The 16,096-nt window shown below is 44.2% G+C and overlaps 1 protein-coding gene and 1 long non-coding RNA gene across 3 annotated transcripts in view; one reads left to right on the top strand and one right to left on the bottom strand.

The window, feature by feature from the left end:
* LOC122410675 (uncharacterized) overlaps positions 1-16,096 on the top strand; it is a 108,407-nt gene that overhangs the window by 47,989 nt on the left and 44,322 nt on the right. The window lies entirely within an intron of this gene.
* LOC122410674 (uncharacterized) overlaps positions 1-16,096 on the bottom strand; it is a 68,023-nt gene that overhangs the window by 47,658 nt on the left and 4,269 nt on the right. For both annotated transcript variants that reach the window (XR_006260997.1, XM_043419017.1), the window contains exon 2: positions 9,570-10,378. Coding sequence is in view for 1 of the 2 variants with exons in the window: in XM_043419017.1 (XP_043274952.1) it covers positions 9,570-9,791 (222 nt within the window). In the remaining variant the exon portion in view is untranslated. The remainder of the gene's footprint in view (positions 1-9,569; positions 10,379-16,096) is intronic.

Here is a 16,096-nt window from a genome sequence, read left to right as displayed (position 1 = left end):
CAGTCACAAAGGATTTCGAGGATGACCCAGAGAGCCCCCGACTACTAAGAACGTTACGTACACGGAGAGGAGTCAGGCTGCTTCAGCCAGCGCGAGAGGCTCGTCACAGAGAAACACATGTCCCTGGAACGCTAAGTCCGCTCAGCTACGAGTAATTAATCACGTACAGGGATGAGGATGACGTTGTACTTCGCGTATGTATGAGATGATCGAATAATTGAAGCGAGCTCAACGGACACAGGATCACTAGCTGGGTCGACGTTGAAAAATGCATTGCTAAAATGTGCGAGGGAATTAATATTAAAAGGACCTCTGGTCGTTAAGCTGAGATGGGGGAAAAGATTTTTTCTCCTCTTTGCGAAAGTCCTCGGAGAGAAAGTCTCGACAAATTTGTGGTCATGATTCGGGAAGCTCGGTTAGAAAATACATCGAAGACTGTTTCATTAGGAAGAAAGGCAACGAGACAGCGTTAGTAAGAGAATCGGAAAAGTTTCGTTGTTGAAGGTCCAGCGGAGCGTAAGCCGTAGGAAGCCTAAAGGAGTGACGTTAACGTTTTTCCTGAGTGCGTCGATTCGACGTGTCCCTGGGTGTAAGGAGACAGATTTATTAAATCAAGAGGACGGAGGTAAGGGTCGATGGATGATCGAAGATTTAATTAAGAGTATACGGAGCAAGAGAGTAGGTGGCTACGAAGAGGAAAGTATCGGGAGGACAATGCTTTCAAGTGACAGGAAGATAAGGTCCATGAAAGAGGTTCTAAATCTTTTTCGGTCTGAAGCTACAGAAGGGGAAGAAAGGACGCAGGGAGCAGCGAGGGAAAAGAGGAGGGAAGCGGGAACGTCTTTCATGTGGGTTCGCGTGCGATGAAAAAAAGAATAAAGGAGAAAATGGAGGAGAAGGAAAGGAGAAAGGATGAGTTGGACCACATAGCGCCGCTCGGAGGCGACTGTCTCGACGTGTGGACACCCTCAGATCCCGCTTTTTTCTCCCTTTCTTTTCCCCGCACCCGAAGCCGAGACTTTTATACACTTTTCTTTGCCTCTTTTTTTTCATTCTTTCTCTTTCTCCCCCTCGAACAATCGAGAACGGGAATGGCTGTGTAGCAGCGAACTCTTCACTGCTTCTCCAGGGTCAGAGATCTCTTCTCTTCCTCGTGCTTTTCTCTCTCTCTCTCTTTTCCTCATCTTTGTAGCTGTAGCACTAATCCAGCTAGCTGTGAGCGTGAATATGTGTACGAGATGCACGCACACACAGCCGCACGATTTCTCGCTTTCTCTCGATCTTTCTCTTCCTCTGGTAAAGAGGGAAGCCCGATGCTGTTTCTCACGGAGCTCATCCAGCATTGTAACACACTTTTCATTGACCGTTTTTCTTTCCCTCTGTCTGTCCTCCTCGCTCATCGTCGGGTTCATTAGTGCCATAACTTGAGAGACTAATCATGTTGAGAGTGTGAATCAGGCACCTAACCTGCTAGCCTGCAATCTTCGAAATTGAAATTCTCCGACAGGTTTTGACCGATTACAAAAAGCTCTGTCAGCCCTGGCAAGACGAGGGCAAAAGTCGACTGACCGAGGACCTTTTCGTGGTCGATCAAACCGTGTCGAAAAATTTCAATTCTGAAAATTCTCGAAACTCAAGATCGGTACCCACTGCGATCGATAATCCGAAGCACGATTACTTCAGCCTTTGTTTCTTTTTTTATCATTATGAAAATCGAGTTTTTAAGGTGTTTCGAGTACTCGAAATTCCTCCTCGTTTTGTCCAAAGAATACATTTGCACGTGCACGAAGGTGCAGAAAGTCACTAAAATTTTTAACTACAATGAAATAAACGTTGTGCTCGAAGTTTCGAATATTTCGAACAAAAATAGAAGAGAAAGCATCAACGGAAAGTAGAATGTTGATCAGGATGATTGAAAAAAAAAATAAAAAATAAAAAAAAGAAAATGTGTAAATATCACCTCGAAAATAAATTTGTCAGGTGATTCAAATTTTGAGAAAATAATGTTTTCATGACACGCGAACATATCAACCTGCGAAACAAAGCGATTCATTTTTTTTATCTCGAGATGATTACGAAAAATCGAAAAAAAAAACTTTAGAAAAACCATTGGGACGACCTCTAGAAGATGTTTTTCCTCGAAGCTCAAAATTTAAGAGAATCAACTCTTGATCGAGTGCTAACTTTTGTCGTTGCAACACCAAACAATCAATCTTTTTTTATCATCGTTTTGAAATAAAAGAAGAAAGAAAAAGTTTTAAGTCGTTGACGCCACCTCTAAAAACTTGTTTGGATGGCCCAAATTTTGAGATAATTACTTTGAAATTACGTGTTAAAACAACAACTTGTGGGTTTGAGAAAAAAAATATTTTTTTTTGAATCACCATAATGTTGGTATTTAAAAAGATAAATAAAGGTTTACGATGGAAGTAAGAATGTAAATTGAGAATTAAAGTAGAGAGGTCTGTCGGTGAAGATATTTGTTTGGGAATGAATCCATGATAAAATATAAGCAAAAAGTGTCGGAGAAATTCTTTGATAAAGCACTCTTGGACGATGGGGCTCTATAAATAAATTAGCCTTCGCCCGTAAGCGGAGAGGGCGTTTCGTATATTTATAAAACAGTTAGAGCACGTGTTCCGGCGTGTCTTCGTTGGCGTCGTCTTCGTCGTCGTCGGCGTGGACAGACGTATCGCGGAGGTTGCATTAGCACGCGAGTTGCAAACGGGGCGACCTCGAGTCGCGCAAAGCTCTAAAGAGACTCTCGCGCCGTAAAGATAGAAGTGTTTAAAAATAGATTTTGAACGCGATCATACGCTTCATTCCCTTCCGCGCCCTTTTCCCGTGGCCCTCTTTATGCATAGACTTTCGGGCCACTTTCCTCAAGTGAAATGTCACACGAGAGGACCCAACGAGAAAACGAGATTGCTCGTGCACTGCTCCCTTCCTTTTCGTTTTTCCTCGCTCCCCTCGCGGCCCGCTTCCCCCCGCGCGCTCCCGCTCTTTCTCTTTATTCCGTAGAGCCTGTGGAAAATGAATTGAGTTACGGGAATTCCGTTCCGCTTCGTAGCGAAAACGATCTCTCTCGCTCCCGAGGCCGGTCTCGGATCGGTGACTCGGTAGAATGGGATTTCAAAATTACTTGCGACAGCACTAAATCGCTTTTGTTTTTTTCCCTCTCGATTTTTCTACTCCGCGCGAATCCACTCTCCACTCTTTTCCCGAGCTGCCAGCTGCCCGAGTTTTCCTCGGATCAAAACGCACCCCGAATCGTTGCGAGAGGCGCAACGATCGAGTGGAATTGCAGAAAAGAAGATTTTCGTTTTGCGCCGCGGAGTTGCCAGCGACAGAATGGCAAAAAATCTTCTGACGGCGTTCCCCATCGCAATTGTGGAGCGGAACCACAGAAAATCGTCGGGAAAGAGATATTCCTCGATCCCTCGCCCTTCGAGGTAACACGAAGTCACTAAATTTGTAGTATCCAGAGAAGTTTCGAAATGCGAGAATGAAATACCGATTACGTTATATCCGCAGCACTAAAATATTCAATTCCTCTCGACTGGGTCATCAAAGGCGACCCCCGCAAGACAAGAGACTTGAGATATTGTTTTGAGAACGCATAAGATCGTACATCTCGAAAGGGTTTTCTCTCGTCGTATAAAGAGCATCCACATAGCAGCAGAGACTGCGCGCGCGCGCGCGCGCGTAATCTCAAGTTTTACGAGTAAGCTCACCAGGACTGGATATTCCATGGGAAAAGAGGTTGCCGTATGGCGACTTATCGTCCTCGTAAAAATCCTCGCTCGAGATCCCGCCAGCACCGTACGAGGAACTCGAGTTTTGCTTCTGGCCATCCCCGAGTATGTGTGTGTACGGGGCATGCAGATAGGAATTTACAAGGGTGTACTACAGGAGGTCGCAAAAGGCACGGTTTGTCGGCGAAGATTTCAAGATTCGAAGGATAAAAGTCCCTGCGCAACGGTCTCAATCCCGTTGATGCTTTAAGGCACACGCGACGAATCGCTTCATCCTGCTCGCAATCCGGAACGCGACGATCAGGAATCGGAGTGGGTGTGGTCAAGCGCACGAGACTCGCCGCTGTCCGTCGAAGAGGAAAAAGCATGAGGTCACTTTTGTCTTGGGATTTTTCATGATTTCTCGACTGGATGAGCTGAGAAGGCAGGATTCTGGACACCCCGTTGATGAAGGCTGCGTCTCTCATCTTCGGTGGAGCCAGCGGTATATTCTAACGAACGAGGTGAGTCTGTGTCTCGGTTCACGAGGAGCGAAAGAGCTTCCGGGCGGATTTTCAGTAGAGCTTAAAGTACACTGTCAGGTAAACCTCTCTGGGGAGGAAGAAAGGGAGAGAGAGGTGGGCGGGGGTGGAAAGGGAGTGAGAGCGAGGGCAAAAAAAGGGGCGTAAACTCCAAAGAGGGATATCTTAGAGGGTAATAAATGATCCCGTTGAATAATAACCATTATTGAAAGGCTGTAGAAAAAGAGAGAGAGAGAGAGAGAAAAGGGAGAAAAAAGCATCGTGTGACCGGCAAAAGGAGGCTCCGATGCGAGAGGACTTTGGAACTCTCGTCTTTCACCTTCTTGCTCTCCCTAACCTGAGGCTCCTCGCTGCGAGGAAAAGCATTAGCCCAGTTTCCAAGTGAACCGACCCTCTGTGACCGGGCGAGAAAGAAGAGAAAGAGGCCGGAACGCGGTTGGAAAAAGGAGAGCGATAGGACCGTGGGGTTTTTATACCTTCGCGTCCTCACACTCGCGCATATATATACGTTCTTCGACTCGAAGGAACAGACTCGTGTGACTTACTCTCGTGCCCCCCGCTGCACCCGGAAGTGGTGGCTCTGCGTCAAGTCTCCGCGAGGGGGAAGAGCGACTGGCATGAGCACATAATGGCTATTCAGATATCTCGAATCGATTTATTCCCTCGCGGCTCCGGGGGATGCTACACTCTCAAATCTCCTTTTCTCCCCCCCCCCCCCTTCGTCGTCCCTCTCCTAAGAAAATGTCTCTCCCTCCGTCCACGCCGTACCAGCTCAGCAACTAAAGTTCCTTCTCTATATTCCTGCCGAGTTCCAACAAGCCCGGCCGCCCCCCTCTGGTTATATCTCCTCGACGACTCCGCGCGACGAAGACGGGGACGACGACGAGAGTTCTTGGCATTGCTATAGAGGATAGAGGAGAAGATAAGGGTTTACAACCCGCCCCGTAGAATTGCCGCAAAGCACGAGGATATAGTTACAATCTCTCGCTGCATCCTGGACATTTTGATACAGAACGCCACCGCCAGGGGAGCGAGCATTCGAGACGCCCTCGAACGCTGTTGGACAGAGGGGCGTAAAGTTGCGCACTTTTGGGCGCGAGCTCGGGAAGCTTGAGGCCTTTAGCGAACCGGGGGTTGCGTCGTCTGTCTTCGTACGTCGCGTCGCTTCTCCCCGGGTCTTCAAAAGGAATGGAGGCAGGGGCTTTTGACGTCGAGAGGCAAAACCGTACTCGATAAAATTTACATTCTTAATGGAAGAGCCTCGAGGAGTTTGAGGGCGCTGAATCGCCTTCGATCGTCGAGGAATCCATAATGCTTTGGACGATGAAGAAAATTCAATGAGTCGCGGCGGCAAAACTAAGCGGATTTCGATCGACAACAGTGCCACTGAGGGAGAGAAAGTAAAAAAGTTTTCTTTCATCCCCCCCCCGCCGGCGCGGATGTGTATTATCATCTGGCTCTCTGCCACTGGACTGCGCGCACGCGGAAACTCTCGGCGAAGCGTACGCTCGTTAAACAGGAAGTTGGCGTGTCCGCACGGTCCCCCGCATCCACATAGATATGACATCTCGTTAACTCTCTGACGAGTCTCGACTCTCGACGCTGCTTTAGCATGTTCTCGTGCGAAATTAGTGCCCCCGCGTTCCCCGCTCACGGTCGTGTGGCCAAAGCGATGGGGCAGGCGCGCACAGCACCGAAAGGGTGCCAGCGGGGGGAGGCAAGAAAACACGAAAACGAAGAGCGAAAAAAGCCGGTGGAAAGGCTTGAATTATTCAAATGAGTGAAATATTTGGCAGAAGCAAATGTACGAAGAATCTTTTTTATTCGATGCTTTTTTTCAACTCCCCCAACTTTTTTCACTCTCGCTATCCTCGTTTCGTAACTCTCCCATTGCTTAAAACTCCTCGCTTCTGTCCTCGAGGCGCCCAGTCACACGGTTTTTGCATTCAATTGATTTTTTTAACGCTCGATTTTCCATCGGGTTTCCACAACTTTTCAAATGTTCTCTCATTTCTAACGAGACTACGCGTTCGGACTTTTATTTTCAATCGTTTATATCAAAGCTTTTCAATATTCCAGGTCGATGGGGGGGGGGGGGGGCGAAAAAAGTTTTGTCATATTTTGCTATTAAAGAGCCGTTGTAAAAAACAACAGCAAAAGTTATGTCTATTTAGTTGGGTAAAGAAAGAAAAAAATAGCGAACGAGAAATTTCATTTTTATTCGTCCCTAAAAACCGTCTGAGAAGTTTCCACGAGAGCAGGGTTTCCCCATGGAATTTAACGTTCTCTGTACCCACTTCCTCCCTCATCCCCCATACTCGCGGTCTATTTTAAATACGCGAGTCCTGTCGTTTGTAGCCGAACGAGAGCACATTTATTCCCTTTCTCGCATCTTAACTCCTCTCCTCCCACCCTCGCCTCTTCCTCTTCACTCTCCTCATCGCTCGACTTTCAAGAAAGCAACCGAGCACTCATTTGAATTTCTGTCGGTGGTTTTGCCTCTGACGTCTTGCCAAGCCAAGGAGAGAGCCTAGCCTTCTCAAAGAATACCTTTCCGCATCTCCGCAACCTTCAGTTTACTAGCCGAAAGGTTATTTCTTCGTACAGGTCATTTCGTGCCAAATTGAGCTCCGAACTTTCCGCGCTCGCTTCGCTCTGCGCTCCAACTTCTAAAAAATCAGCCCCTCGAGCACTCGGACCATCGCAACTGATCGTCGTTACTCGCATTTTTACTTTTCGACCAAGAAACTTGTGTTTAGTGCAAAATACATTTTTAAGAAACATCGATGATTAGGGAATCGACAATCGGTTATCGGGTTACGAGAATGCTGGTCATTGGACTCGGGAAAGTTAACGGGAATACGAAGTTCTGCGCTCGTCAATTTCGTTGCAAGGATCTCGGGAGAAATCGATGCTCCAGCTTTTTTCGCTTCATTTTTATTGCTTTTTTTCCAAGGGAGCGATAATCCCATCAAGAAAAAATGGTCGAGCAGTTTTCGAACAGCCTATGGATGGAATAGGAAAAAGCGAAAGATGCTGAAGACTGTATGCCAAGCCTGGGGCATTCGTAGCTCTCGTCCCAACTCCCCATTCACCATTGCATCCAATTTCGTATGAAATTTGCCGAGTTATTGGCTGGAAGATAATAATAATGATGGGGAAAAAAAGTTTGAATGAGAGAGAGAGATGCAAGTATCCGGGACGCGTCGTCGATATTCTCGTCTCGTCGATTCTTTCGCGGGCAGCCCCGGAGGATTTTCGCGAAATTCCGAGCACCCGTTACGTCCTGCTCGTGCGGTGAGAAAGGAAGACGAAGATCGAAGAGAAAAATAGGTGGGGGAGGAGAGATGAGACAAAAAGAATTTCGCAGCCGTACCGAGGGCTCCAGCCAATCACGGAGTCAGCATTTTTACTTATTTTTCCGGGCTATTCTCTCGGTTGCATTTTTCTCCGACCTACATTTTCTCCCTTATTTCGATTCTTCGTTTTTCATCCAACTTTCTGTATTTCTGGCTTTCTCTCGCTCCCTCTCTTTCTCTCCTCGCATCGGACAATGTTTTTGCTCGATATTATGCAGAAACGGTGACGAATGCTGGAGAAAATGGAGCTCCGTGAGAAGGAAGCCCTCCACGAATCCCACAAATGCCAGAAACGGAACGCCGGAGAGCAATGGCGGCGGAGTGAAAACCCATCGATAAAATTTATCCGACGAAACGTCGGAAATTTACGAGGATATCGCCCCGCGCGCGCGGAACACTCCGAACCTGAATTTTCCTTAATGCTTGTTCTTGGCAGCGTCACGGTATACGCGGAAAGGCTGTGAAAAATAAAACTGAGGCGGGAGAGAGACGCGAGGAAAAGAACGTTCGTGTCTGGTAACGATTTCGCAAAATACTCAAGCGAGAACTTTCAAATAAAACGACAAGCCGCGCACGCCCATTGTGTGTAAGAAAACTACAACATTTCACATCCCCCTAAATTGCGGTGTGCAATGACCCGGAACATATGAACTTTCAAGTATTTCGCGATAGAGTTGAAAAATATTCACGAGGCATTTTTTCTTTCGTGATTCCAGTGTCTGCAAATTTTATCTCCTTCAAACATCTTCTCCAACATCCTCGAGTTTGAGGAAACTTCCGAATTCAGTAACAGCGAAAATAATTGCGCAAAAAGAATTCATCGATTGTTCGAATGATCAAATAGCCAAATGCATTGTTAAGGAAGATCGTGCGTTACTTGTGATTCAAAAAAGCAACTGAATTTTCTTGCTTTTTTGATGATGAAAGAAGCGATTAAAATTTATTCTCGCCATTATTTGTATTATGTGTAATTTATCTTTCGAAATCGGTTGGGTTGGCTCATGTCATAAAAACATTCTATTTTCTTATTCTCGTTTTTGATTTGAAATTTTTCTTGATTTGAATTTTTTTGAAAAATTGATTTTTAAAAGATCATTATTCTCTATAGTTTTAGGCGTATTTCTGTGAAAGTCGATAGTAAAATTTTAATTTTTGATGGTTTTTTTTAAATATTGAAAATCTGTCAAGTCAGATTTTTGAAACGGTGATTTAAAAATTTTACAAACATAATTAAAGTGTGAAATTTATGACACAAAATGCACACTTTTTAAACTGTCGTAAATTGCTAAATTTATCGAATTTAAAAATCCGACTCGACAGACTATAACTACAACTTTATTTTACAATAATTTTTTTTACTTGTTACAGATCTAACAACGTTTCAAGAAGAAATGATGCAGACCGTGAAGCAACTTTTTTTCATAATGCTTCAAGAAACAAGATTTTTTGTCTTGTAATTGTCGAAAATAAAATGAAATAATTTTTGTTTTAGAAAGTTTAGATACTAACAAACAATATGTAAAAATGATTTTTCTTAATTGCTCCTGCTATCTTTTCTAAAAACAGTTTTTCTTTTAGCGCGTTTTAGGCCCTGTTGGACGTATGTAAGGCGTTAAAGTTGAGAAAATCCAATTTCATTTAATACACATCGTTGCTCAGCGAGTGTGCTTGCCACAAGAGCCTATGTATGATGCTTCAAAAAATGTGATTTTCGTTAATTGTTTTCTCCAGAACTAAACAGTAGATCCTATATAAATATTCCAGGAATAGAAATCCAAATTTCAACTCCCAAAATTGGAATTTTCGATTTCCGCATCACGGTAGATTTTCCACGACGTAAAAATAATCATTTTTCGACGGATATCGAAAAACCAAAGGTCCGAATGAGCATTGCAGAATAATTTAAAAAAAACTGCATGATCGCAAAGACTCACTTTGTTGGGGTATCCGTCGTAACGTAGTAACTTTTTGCAGCACTTGCCGCGATTCTCGTAGTAGAACATCTGAACCATTTCCGGGTTACCGGTGGCGGCGCTAACGGTGTAAGGGCCACCGTGATGATAGCCGATTGAATTGTGTGCAGTATGGATGCTGGACTGTGGGCGCGGGGATTCCCGGCGCCCCAGAGGTACGCACGGGCACCACCCCGAGACCATCACACGGGCCCTTTTGCCCGAGTGAAAGAAGCAACACTTTTGGCCGCCAGGCCGCCGCTGAGCCCGCCACGCTCGCGTATCCCTTTCCCTTTTCCCCGTTCTCGGCTTTATCCTTTTTTCTCTCAACTTCCGCTGGCTGATTCACTTTGGCTTCGAGGCTCGAAGCGGAGTCACTTGTTCGTTCGTCCGGGTACCTTCATCTCGACTGTGCTCAGGTCGCCCTTTCACTCTCGCAGAATATCGAGAGAGAAAGAAAAAGCCTGTCGGGTAAAGTCCACACGAAGAGGGACACGAGAGAAAAAGATGGCCGGCTACTTCCGCTTATTTTCAAAGGTCCCTTCGACGAGCGTCACTTTATTGTTGATCTTCGTTTCCCTCCACTTTTTTTGTCCACCTTGAGACTCACTTTGATGCGGGCTTTTTCGTTTTTTTTTTCAATCTTCCTCGTTTTGTTCTTCCTCCCTCGTCACTGAGCTCTCTTTGGCAGGATTCTCTCTTTGCTTCTCCAACTTGTTTCCCTCCTGCGGCTGATTTTCCTTCGATTATTCGTTTTTTGACTAACTTTCCCCCGTCGATGTAACAGCACTCTGGAACATTTATCAAACCGCACGTTATCAATGAGAGGAAAGTTACGATCTCGTGACTTTTTTCAGGATAATTAAGGGGATTAGGAATGTCAAATGTGTATTATCGAGAATTATGGAAGGCTTGATACAAAGTTTGTAAAATGATCGATCGAACCATCCCCCGAATAGATGCCAACAGAGGCATTTTTTCAACGGGATAAAAGTATTTGCAGCGAGGCAAGGCTTCTTATTTTCTTCTTGAGTCATTGCTCGACGAAAGCTCTTTGCAAACGACTTTCTGGAGTTTGAGCGAAAGAGTTTCGTTCGACGATAAGAGACGAGAGGCGAGCGCAGACGTGAGCTCTCGTAACAATGCCAGTAGGGAATCGAGCAAGAAAGAAAGAGAGGGAAAGAGGAGAGGCAGAAAAAAAGGTAAAAGTATCTTCTGTCTCTCTCTCTCTTTCTTGCTCTTTGGAGCGTCTATATTCCGGAACGAACGCAAGATCGATGGGGACCAGACCTCTCTCTCTCTCTCTCTCTCTTCGCTCCTCCGGGTATGTACGTCAAATTAATTAAATTCAAAGAGAAACTCAATTAAACTTGTACATCCCTCGTTGAGCCTGGACAATTGTAAAAGAATCGTGTGATCGGAGGGTATGACCTGGAGAAAACGGGGGCTTAACTCAAACGCGTGAATCACAAATCGATCCTCAATGGCAACATTCCTATCGCGTAGACACACACGGAATCCTTTACTGACCCACTAAAATGCGTTCTTTACGAATTGTTACGAGATTTTATCGATTAAGCTAGATCATGCGCGGAAAATCGTATTTTATGGGGGTTTAAATTCGGTCAATTTTTTACTCCCTAATTAAAGATATTGTCACTTTAAATTAATGTCAGAGTTATTAATTCGAAATTGCAAATACATTTTTTCAACTTGTCTTTTGGTTAATGAAATTACAAGCCATTAATTAATCGGGGATCCATCACTGACTGAACCCGAAATTTCATTCGTCCCTGACGAAAATACTACAGTTTTTATGTTAAAAATCGCATTAGAGAGCGCAAAGGGAAACACAACGGGAAATGGATAAAGAAAAAAGCGTTAATAAAAAGACAGAAGGCTGTGACAGGAATGGGCCAAGCCAAGAATAAACAAAATGACGAAACGAGCAAACGTCAGATTATATACGAGTGCTCATTATCAGTTTCGTTCAATCTTTAACGTAACATATCTTGATTACTAGTAGGATGATCGTTTCGAACTTTTCCCAAACCTTCTATACTTCATTGTTATTGTGTACTTTTTCATAAGCTTCGTAAGATGTGTTCATTCATTATATGGAAAGATAAACGATTTTTTACGCATAGCCCTGTGTATTTTTCTTCGTATTTAAACACGTTTATCTAACCAATAAGACGAACCCTTCAAAATTTGAAATGCGTGTCAATCGACTAGCCATTTAAGGTAACTCCTGTACTGCATCCTAGTCAAATGAGTGCTAAATTTTCAAAACGCTTTTAGACCAAGTTTAATGTACTGATTAAATGTATTGTTAATGGATTTGTATTACGGCATATCTTATTAAGATGTAAAAATATTAAACACGCTGACACATTTTCACTGGTATTTTTCAAATAATTATCTGCGTTTTTTCATCGATTTTATTGCACCAAGTCTCATTTTATTTTTCAACCGATCTTATACGAATTCACCACGTAGATTTTCCTTTAAACTCATTCCTGAGAGAAATTATGAATGAAAAAGTTTTTTCACTTAATGAACAATTAGATGCAACAGTGAAACGATCGAGTTAAAAAAACAACTACACGGTGGATTCATAGAGGACCAGTTGACGAACAAAATGAGACTTGTTGCAATAAAATCGATCAAAAAACGAAGATAATTCTTTGAAAAATACCAGTGAAAATGTGTCAGCGTGGAAATTTGCATTTGTCAGTTGATGCTTTTGCAAAACTAGCGTTTTTAATATTTTTACATCTTAATAAGATATGCTGTAATACAAATCCACTAACAATACATTTAATCGGTACGTTAAACTTGGTCTAAAAACGTTTTGAAAATTTAGCACTCATTTGACTAGCATGCAGTACAGGAGTTACCTTAATCTCATCTGTAAACTTCAAGACTTTCTTAAGAAAATCGTTTCGTGTGTGAACTACCTTAATTTTAGATCGGATGTACGAATGAAAATGGCAATTTTATGATCGTGAATGCAAACGCGCAATATTCATCAGTCGCTAGAGAAATTATTGATACTCATTTCGGTGTCCGGAAGGTTCAATTGAACGGAGGAATAAATTAAAAGCAATATGGCAACCGCGCAGTATGTGTTGAGTTCATGAAAAATTTGTCATTATCGTGAATTGTTTTCAATAACGAGTGCATGCATTAAAATAAAAGCTTTCAGAGTTGAGAGTCATACAAAATGTATGAAGAATCGGAAACAAAAGGCAATATACGGGGAATTTAATGACGTTATTTGCAATTCGATCGGAGGCATTTCATTGAAGTGAAACTCTCATTCCGAGGAAAATCGATAGCCAACTATATCAATAGTATATTTGAGGGCGGAGGAGGAAGATTTATAATTCTAGAGAAAAAAAACACAGGAAGCGAATAATTCGGAGTCTGAAATGCGAGACACCTCGAGATAAAATATAAAGGGAAGAGAAGCGAGCGAGGCTGCTCCTGCTGCTCTCGAGTTCTCGAGGTCTCGCCGCACACGCAAACGCAAAAGTTTGATTCGTACGAAAAAATCTGCAATTCATGAGAGAAAGACTGGGAAATTGAGCCTCGTCTATCCACGCATTTTTTGTTCTCGTCACTTTCTCTCTCTCTCTCTCTCTCGCCCTTTCTCTTTTTCTCATAATTCTTGGAAATGTACACTGCTTTGTTCTTCTTTGGTTTATTATCGAAAACGAGAGGACGCTATTCGTTTGCTAGTCGCTGCTGTATTTGCGAAGCGAGTGGGTGTGGTTTATTTAAATCATGGTGCTCGAATATCCTGATGAAGTACGTGTACAGCCGATGAGATTCCTTTTTTCTTTCCAGTCCGAGAGCAGCCCCTATGTGCAAATAGAGCTTTCGAGTTCGAGCAAAGAATTCACAGAGAAATTCCCTGGCTCCGCATGAAGTCCGGGATACATTCACTTTTTTCTCAGTTTTTTGTGATCCTCTTACGTTACACAATACTTTTACGATGCTACTTTTTTCATCGAGCTCTTCACCCCTTTAGTGCGTATCTCGCTCGTTGGGAAAACAAAAGCTTAAGGACATAAAACGTTGGATGTATAATTCGAGGAACGTGCGGCTTTTATTATTATTTTCGTATAACGATCCTCGCCCCGCCGTGACGTTCATACGTCAATGGAGCTTTAGGAAGGTGAATCAGGCTCGTAAAGAAAATTGACGAAAAGGGAAGTTTTCGTTGGGAAAATCCTAATTTTCTCTTCCCTGCGACGAGGCAGAGCAGAGAATTTTCTGCTTCTCCAAACAGCATCGCGCGTTTGACTCTTTCTACTTTTATTCGCTGATATATTCCGTTGTTTCATTCAGCCAAACTTTGTTCAAATTTAGTTCCGTCTTCGAGTAAACGACTGAGGAGAAAAACACCGAGATAATGAGTGGCCGAATGAACGAGTTAAAAAAACTGCGACATTTATCCTCAATTAATTCGCATCGGCATAACTCCCAGCGATTCTGTGTTTTTCAGTGCTGCTCACAGCACTACCCCGCTCGATCCATTTTCCCCCGACATCGCGACGTATACGTTTTAAAAGCTTGAAAAACTTTGGACAAGAGCCTGTTACACAAAATAAATTCAATAAATCCTCTCTCGCCCGGGGATTATCGAAGGATTTCTCTCGCCCTCCGTGTCTCTTTTCTCCCTTTGGGGCGCGGGGCGCGTTCGCTCGCGGCGGAAGAGAGCGCGCGAGAGGGGGCCGTGCATTGACGGATTTGACGGAAATTGGATACTGGTGGGCTTAAATCGACTGCCGCGGACGGATTATATGCGAAGGTGTACCTAAACTCCGGGGGCGCGAGCGCTAGGAAAGCCCGGCGCGTTTCTTCGAAAATGTTTATATACAAGCGTTTTTATGTCTATACATACATAAATATATTTATTTTCCGATATATACTCGTGGGCCGGTGGTTGCCGAGGGTTCAGACGACACCTGACCTCGTGTCAGGTATCGGGTCGACTTTTATAGCTCGTAAAAGTGTGTATGACCAGAAGCAGTGGCAACAACAGCACCGCAGCATAACACCACGTAACGGTCTGCTCAGGCTCACCCCCGTAACTTCCCCCAGAACAAATGCCCTCGATATATGCGCCCCCGCTTCCTCCCTGCCCCGGCGAGCGCTCTTATCCTTCGATGCTCTCGATTTTATGGCTCGTATACACAGACTCTCTTACGCCGAACGGCACGACTTCATCTCCGCATAGGAAATCCAAAATCATTGAACTAAATGTGGAGCTGGCCTCGAGGAAGTTTGCTCGAAACAATTTAGTGACTGGTTCTTTGGCTTAAATGAATATTTGGCTTCGGGTTTTCCTGATTTGGAGCATGAAGCTGCGGAGCTTGGGTTAACGATGCGATTAGGATGAGATACCTGAGGCTAGAAAAGTTGGACGATTTAGTGCGTGAGCGTAGATGCAGAAGCAGAGGACTTTACGGAAACGAAGAGTGAGTCGGGGGAAGTCTGTGCGAGTGTCTCGATACCCGCGGCTCGTTATACGAGGGAAAATTTAATTGGGAAAAGTTCGATGGAACAAGCGCACTGAAACGGGGGGAATATCTGGCGAGTAATTTGCGAATAAACATAGCGGAGAGTTGTTCCGCTGCGGATCGCGGGTCCGAACGAACGATTGTGCGCGATCACGGCCCCGAAATTTGCGGCTCAAGCAGCGCCGCGAGGGACGGAAATATCAAAATAATGAAAGTGAGAGCGAGGGAGACTGCATCGCTCAACGAGATAAAACAGACTGAAAAAAGGCGTGAAACGGTGAAAAACAAAAACGAATTCGCGGAAGCTTTCCCAGGGAAAAGCTCACACGACGAGCACCGTGTCATCCCTCCCTCGCTCGCTCTCGCATCGCGAGTTTTTCAACGGAAGGGGGAAAAGCGAGCTATGCAACGGATGAAAAACACAGAAGGCTCGCTCTCGCGAGCGAGCGAGCGGGAGCGCAAATGTGGGAGAGCTTCGGCGACGCGTTAACAATGCGAACTCTCACGACACTTTCACGAGCTTTTATCCCCATTTTATATATTTATTCGAACTTTCGTACCCACACGTGTTACATACGAGGGCATATTCATAAATTCGTATTTGGCCAAAGGACATTTCACGACTTAACTTGAAATGAAACATAAACGAGCCGAATGATCGTCGAAATCGAATAATCCTTTGGAGCCAATATTTTCATGTGCTTTTCTCCGCATTAAAACGATTACGAGCCCGCGTGTACGGCTGTTTCTCATCAAAGAGTCAAGTGAAACTCTGAATTTGCTGATTCCATTATTATTTTATGGAATATCGTAGAATGAAATTACTCGAATTCGCTATTTGCGGGCTCTACGATAAAAGAGGAGCCCCGTTAGCCCAAATGACGCGCGTTGATAGGTAACACCCCTTGAACTTCATCCACGTGAAAGCATTTTCAAAATGCCCTGTGCCTCGCGAGCGTGGTTCGAGGAATCGAGTAA

This window comes from Venturia canescens, chromosome 5 (assembly GCF_019457755.1).
Source record: "Venturia canescens isolate UGA chromosome 5, ASM1945775v1, whole genome shotgun sequence".
NCBI lineage: Eukaryota > Metazoa > Arthropoda > Insecta > Hymenoptera > Ichneumonidae > Venturia > Venturia canescens.
This window is presented reverse-complemented; position numbering and strand designations above follow the sequence as displayed.